This window comes from Bufo bufo, chromosome 9, assembly GCF_905171765.1.
Source record: "Bufo bufo chromosome 9, aBufBuf1.1, whole genome shotgun sequence".
NCBI classification, from domain to species: Eukaryota; Metazoa; Chordata; class Amphibia; order Anura; family Bufonidae; genus Bufo; species Bufo bufo.
The window spans coordinates 134,511,646-134,518,860 of record NC_053397.1 but is presented as its reverse complement, the minus strand read 5'-3'; the positions used below and the strand labels follow the sequence as shown (position 1 = coordinate 134,518,860).

The following is a 7,215-nucleotide window of genomic DNA, read 5'->3' as shown; positions in this document are numbered from 1 at the left end:
CCTAATTCAAACCCCTGTATGTAGAGGTGGTATCTCAGAGGGCCTGAACCTCTGTAGGCCTGAAGTAAATATATCTTTGCACAAAATGGCTGTATTTCAAATGCCTAATTCAAACCCCTGTATGTAGAGGTGGTATCTCAGAGGGCCTGAACCTCTGTAGGCCTGAAGTAAATATATCTTTGCACAAAATGGCTGTATTTCAAATGGCTGTATTTCAAATGCCTAATTCCAACCCCTGTATGTATAGGGGGGATCACACACGCCCTGAACCAGTGTAGGTCTGAAGTAAATATATCTTTGCACAAAATGGCTGTATTTCAAATGGCTGTATTTCAAATGCCTAATTCAAACCCCTGTATAAATAGGGGGGATCACACACGCCCTGAACCAGTGTAGGCCTGAAGTAAATATATCTTTGCACAAAATGGCTGCATTTCAAATGGCTGTATTTCAAATGCCTAATTCAAACCCCTGTATAAATAGGGGGGATCACACACGCCCTGAACCAGTGTAGGCCTGAAGTAAATATATCTTTGCACAAAATGGCTGCATTTCAAATGGCTGTATTTCAAATGCCTAATTCAAACTCCTGTATGTATAGGGGGGGATCACACACGCCCTAAATCAGTGTAGGCCTGCAGTAAATATATCTTTGCACAAAATGGCTGTATTTCAAATGTATAGGGGGTGTAGAATGTGCTCTGCTTTACGGGTGCCTTAAATTACTGAAGAACAACTGTATCTTAAGTGTTGGATTTATTTACAAATGGGGATATACCTACATTCTAAATATAATTAAGTGAATGGGAGAGGGGATTGGAGGGGGTCAGGGTCCTTGAGCTAGCTACACCATTCGCTCTCTCAGTCACACATGCCATGGGCTTTTCTCTGTACTCAGAACACTCCTCTCCAGCAGGTCTCAGCGAATCACATTCTTAATTGTAGAGTCCAGGAAGACTTGTCTTGTCCCAGAGGTCACTAAGGTCACCATTGCTCCTATTTGTGAGCTAGGTTAGTGCAGGTAATTACACAGGAAGAAAGTTATATCATATACCCCTGCCCCCATCCCAGCATGTATGTCCTTGCTGAAACAGGTGTGGGCAGTAAATACCAGCAGGGGGTCGGGCTTTCCCCAGGATGTGACAGTCCTGGCAGATCTTCCTTTCATCAGTGTCCTGCCCCAAGTACCCTTTGATGGTCCTCATTTGCATATTCAGCAGACCCGAGCCTATTCAGTTCAAGATATCAAGGAACATCTTTGCATCAAAGCTGTATCATAGATGTCAATTTTATCGGTTCCAACATTCCCTGGTCTTGTGCCTATTGGCACACACAATCAAAATATAAACCACAGAAACTTGATATCTGCATTACTCTAGTCCTGCAAACTTTCCGGCATTGCGGCCTTTCTTCTGAGACAGTTTCTTCGTCAACATGGGCAGTCATAGACAGAGCAGGAACCCATTCATTCAACAGTCACACGCTATTCATTATAGATATTAATAAATAAATAACAAGTCACCAATATCCCTCATGATAATCACAGGAAAATCTACATATCCTACATTGATATCACATACAGTATATAACATTACACCATGCTAATTGACTCGATCCCTTAACCAGATTGTCATTTAACTACCAACTAATCTTGCTTGTCAGCTGCCTTATATAACTGGAATATGGGCAAGCCCACTTTAGCACTATGTGACAGTCTGTGCATTGCAAAGGTCCAATCCAGCTGAATTCTACTTCTCACAAGATCTCATACAATAACAATTAAAAATCAAAAGATACATGATAGATGTATATATGTCTAATACAGGTGATTCTAATGTACGTTGTGCTCTATGTTGGTCATTACGCATAAAGTGAAACCTTGGACTTTCACCCATAATGCCGTACTCTGCATGATTTTAAACTAGACATGTGAAAATTCAGGCCTCATTCATGATAATCGAGTACACCATTTGAGTAAATTAATCACCAACCACATGCTACAAATGTCTGTCATACACATTAACAATTTCCAGAAGGCTGAATAATTTTTCTTGTTGGTCATTCTGCCTTCTTACCCCTGTATAATAGGTGCTGCAAGAGACCTATTATCTGGCTATTCAAGAAGTTTGAATAGACATGGCCATATCAGACTACGGACAATTAGTTTTTAGAACTTCAGTATGGCTTATATATTGATAGGAACTTCTGCTTCCTTCATTTTCCACTCACTGATTTAATGGTGCAAGTAAGAGGAAACAAGAAAACAAAAAGATCTCAGCAATATGTTGAATTTATGCAAAACAACCACATGTGTTCTTCTATTGTCCATGGCAGGCCTTCCCCCATGCAGACTTCTAGCTGATGTCTGTGCGCATTTAAATGGGGCACTGTCATCTTGTTTCAAATAATGCCACACCTCGCAAAAAATACCAGTCACTCTTTTTTTGTTAAGCAGTGTCTAAGATCTATCAATAACTATGTACAAGATGAACGCTACGAATGTAGTCCAATTGCCACCACAATATTGGGCTGATGCTACTTCTCCAGGGTCCCAAATTTGGATATGTAATTTCGCCTCATTATGGATCCTGGAAATAAAAATCAAGAGCAGTATCATTATTCTTAGCAGTCAATACCTTTCTACACCTACATGTAACCTCACTAATATGCCTAGGGGCGGTAATCTAACTCCATCCTAGCTGGGGGGTATTTGTAAACCACACAAAAACAAAATAAAAACAAACAAAAAAAACATGGCTTCTTAGTGTAATTATAATTCTTTCAAACACATTCCCCCATTTGGTACCATACTACACTGGTACCATACTAACTAGAACATGACCAATCTGGTGAACAACTTTGAAGTTTAGAGCCTACCCAAGAAGTAGGTCTGTATATAAAAATAAAAAATAAATAAAACTTGTTAATTTAAAAATATTAACAAGGAAAACAAATGCACAGGTAGAAAATAAAAAAATCACATAAAAAAATAATAATTCTGCTGGCCCTTAACACATCACTCACAGACAGACACATACTAACACCATCTCCCAACTCAACTTTTGTTCTAGTGTGTGAAAAAAGACATCTTCCTGTGAGGTCCATTGAAAGAGCAAATGCTATTTACACCTAAAACACAAAAAGTCATGGGGGGGGGGGGGGGAGACAAAAAATACATTCACATCACAAAGGTACAGTATACATGATTGTTTTAACCAACAAATGCCTGACTGTTATTTAATTGTTTGCAAACAATTACTAATTATTGAGCTCATGATACCACGTGGTGACTATGAAGACCTTTTTAAATTGATCTAACTAATGCTTAACTAAATGTAGTCAGTACCACTCCACCTAAAACCTGTGAACAAAGCAAAAACATTAGTCTTAAGCCAGCATGACTAAGCTGCCTTTAGTGGCTCCTGAAAAAGAAACACAAAGACAATTATTATACACAATTATTACAGTCAAATCCTTATTCTCTAAGCCTTGTCCTGTTATCTGTACGGCTAGAATATAAGTCCCATATTCTTCCTAAACTAAGCAGGCATTGCTCACAAAGTTTGCCATATTTTTTATGAAAAATGGTAATGCTATTTCGGACCAACTGCATACCAGCCAAAATGGAAGATTAGCCCAGGGTGCAAACATTGGTATGCTCGTCCCCCATGGCTGCTGGCTATTCGGCTGGTGGGGGCCATTGTTATCTGTAATCTCCTCCTTTTGCCCCTCAGCATTTCCTGACTCCCCAAGGCTGTTATCCATTACATTAGGCGCCTGTGGTATGTTTTCCTTGTCCTGGGTGGATATACTTTTATCATCCGGTATCAGGCTGAAAATATCGGGGGTTCTACAAAATCTCTGAATGTGCCCTGGTCTGTGACATTTGTAACACCTGATGAATTTCTTCCTTCTTGTACCTCTGCTCACTACTGATATATCTGCATCTGATCTATAACCATCACTGGATTCTTCACACCAGTCTCTAAGTATATTGATAAAGCTCTGGTATAAATTGGCATTTCTGAGGGCAATCCTATTAGGATAGTTCACATAACATATATTGGCCATTGAGTATATGAAGCCTGAATCATCAGCAGACATATCAGGGCAGTTATACACACTTCTGTACAGTGAAAGATATTGGTTACAGAACAATATAGGGTCATCTCCTCTTCTAAATCTCATTCTTTGTAACGCATTTATCCCTCTATCATCACGACTCTTTAACACACGCTGCAGTTCTTTCATCCTTCCCTCTGCATCTAAGTTGTCATTCTCATATGCAGATACCTGGGCTGCTAGAGGTGCTGGTACCCAAGCCCTTAGAAGAGAGCATGCATCTTTATCAGTCAAAGTGTATTTCTGTACAATAGCCTCAAATTTATTAGACAGGCACACGGGTGACTCCAGTGTATTAGACTCACCCAGAATCTGGCACAATGTAAGTTTTTCATGAATTGTGAGTACACTAGTGCCCTCCCCTAAATATCCAGGAGCATTTGCTATTAGCAAATGCTCCTGGATATTTAGGGGAGGGCACTAGTGTACTCACAATTAATGAAAAACTCATTGGATGTATTCACATTAGTGACAATACAGATATTGGCTGATGGACATTTTTTCTTCCGTTCATTGAGGGATAATATCCATTGCTCCTTTCTAAGTAGCTGGGAGTTTGCATCTTCCAATTTCCTCTCCAAAGACATTACCAATTCCTCCATATGAGATCATTTTAGTTGCAATGAAGCCTACTCTTCATATCAAAGTTTGCATTGCATTGTTCCAATTGTTCTTGGAGCTCACAATTTCTTTCGGATTAATTGCACACCGTGCACATCATTTCAACACTGGAGGCAGTTGCAATGCTCCTAAGATTATCTCCAATTTTCTCTATCTGCTCTCCAAGTTGACTCCTTTCTGCTCTCCATTGCTCCCCCATTTGCTCCGAAATTTCTGTGATTCTGAGCAATACCGCAATTTCGTTAGCCAATTTCTGTTTGTTACCTTTTTTTGTAAGCGGTCTACTCTGCAGCTTGTCATTATGTTGCTGACACTGAGACAGCAACACATTAACTTGACTCTTAAGAGGTTCATCTGCACATGAATGATACTTGGCAGAGGCATATTTCTTAACATAACTATAGGCCAGTTCCATTTCACCAATGTACACAAGACAAGATACAACTATTAATATGTACTGCCAATACACACTCACAAGTGAACAAGACAAAAAACCAAAGTTTTCAGTGTTCCCACAATGTCTTTACATATATGCACACACTCAGTCTGAACTCAAGTCAAGATTCCAAATAAAGCCCAAATTTTTCCTCTACAGAGAATCCACACTTTCCTCTGCTTTAACGCTCATTAACATACAGCATTCAATACTCTATCCAGCATTACAACTCCACATACACTCAAGGACAACAAACAATTAGAACTTTTGCGTATCCAATGATTAACTCACCACACTTTCAATCCTTCTACGAAGTCCAAGATCCAGTTGATTTCACCACGGAATCTGTGCAAAAGGTCTGGTCTGTTCTTTCAGCAATTTGAATTAGAGCAATTCCGTCTTATAGGTTCTATGTGGATTTAGGAATTTCCACACTCTTTCTGGGGTGCCAAATGTAGAATGTGCTCTGCTTTACGGGTGCCTTAAATTACTGAAGAACAACTGTATCTTAAGTCAGTGTTGGATTTATTTACAAATAGGGATATACCTACATTCTAAATATAATTAAGGGAATGGAAGAGGGGATTGGAGGGGTCAGGGTCCTTGAGCTAGCTACACCATTCTCTCTCTCAGTCACACATGCCATGGGCTTTTCTCTGTACTCAGAACACTCCTCTCCAGCAGGTCTCAGCGAATCACATTCTTAATTGTAGAGTCCAGGAAGACTTGTCTTGTCCCAGAGGTCACCAAGGTCACCATTGCTCCTATTTGTGAGCTAGGTTAGTGCAGGTAATTACACAGGAAGAAAGTTATATCATATACCCCTGCCTCCATCCCAGCATGTATGTCCTTGCTGACACAGGTGTGGGCAGTAAATACCAGCAGGGGGGTCGGGCTTTCCCCAGGATGTGACAGTCTTGGCAGATCTTCCTTTCATCAGTGTCCTGCCCCAAGAACCCTTTGATGGTCCTCATTTGCATATTCAGCAGACTCGGGCCTATTCAGTTCAAGATATCAAGGAACATCTTTGCATCAAAGCTGTATCATAGATGTCAATTTTATCGGTTCCAACAGGGGGGATCACACACGCCCTGAACCAGTGTAGGCCTGAAGTAAATATATCTTTGCACAAAATGGCTGTATTTGAAATGGCTGTATTTCAAATGCCTAATTCAAACCCCTGTATGTATAGGGGGGAATCACACACGCCCTGAACCAGTGTAGGCCTGAAGTAAATATATCTTTGCACAAAATGGCTGTATTTCAAATGGCTGTATTTCAAATGCCTAATTCAAACCCCTGTATGTAGAGGTGGTATCTCAAAGGGCCTGAACCTCTGTAGGCCTGAAGTAAATATATCTTTGCACAAAATGGCTGTATTTCAAATGGCTGTATTTCAAATGCCTAATTCAAACCCCTGCATAAATAGGGGGGACCACACACACCCTGAACCAGTGTAGGCCTGAAGTAAATATATCTTTGCACAAAATGGCTGCATTTCAAATGGCTGTATTTCAAATGCCTAATTCAAACCCCTGTATGTATAGGGGGGATCACACACGCCCTAAATCAGTGTAGGCCTGCAGTAAATATATCTTTGCACAAAATGGCTGTATTTCAAATGGCTGTATTTCAAATGCCTAATTCAAACCCCTGTATGTATAGGGGGGAATTACACACGCCCTGAAACAGTGTAGGCCTGAAGTGAATATATCTTTGCACAAAATGGCTGTATTGCAAATGGCTGTGTTTCAAATGCCTAATTCAAACCCCTGTATGTATAGGGGGGATCACACGCGCCCTGAATCCATGTAGGCCTGCAGTAAATATATCTTTGCACAAAATGGCTGTATTTCAAATGGCTGTATTTCAAATGCCTAATTCAAACCCCTGTATGTAGAAGTGGTATCTCAGAGGGCCTGAACCTCTGTAGGCCTGAAGTAAATATATCTTTGCACAAAATGGCTGTATTTAAAATGCCTAATTCAAACCCCTGTATAAATAGGGGGGATCACACTTGCCCTGAACCAGTGTAG

At 40.3% G+C, this 7,215-nt stretch overlaps 1 protein-coding gene across 1 annotated transcript; it reads right to left on the bottom strand.

Annotated features, from left to right (window-relative positions):
• Positions 1-3,387: 3,387 nt before the first annotated feature.
• On the bottom strand, positions 3,388-5,158 carry LOC120979819 (posterior protein-like). Its single transcript, XM_040408776.1, has 3 exons — positions 5,008-5,158; positions 3,609-4,484; positions 3,388-3,422 (listed from the first exon to the last, which is right to left on the bottom strand). The coding sequence occupies exons 1-3, from the start codon at positions 5,156-5,158 to the stop codon at positions 3,388-3,390; spliced, it is 1,062 nt and encodes a 353-aa protein (XP_040264710.1).
• Positions 5,159-7,215: the final 2,057 nt, after the last annotated feature.

What these genes read in the sequence shown, in the direction of transcription:
- LOC120979819 (XM_040408776.1), bottom strand. Translation starts at nt 5,158, where the DNA reads ATGGAACTGGCCTATAGTTATGTTAAGAAATATGCCTCTGCCAAGTAT. An exon ending in TAGACCGCTTACAAAAAAAG is followed by an intron (nt 4,485 to 5,007) that starts GTAACAAACAGA and finishes CTGGATATTTAG; the next exon opens with GGGAGGGCACTAGTGTACTC. An exon ending in TCCATTTTGGCTGGTATGCA is followed by an intron (nt 3,423 to 3,608) that starts GTTGGTCCGAAA and finishes TTTCTTTTTCAG; the next exon opens with GAGCCACTAAAGGCAGCTTA.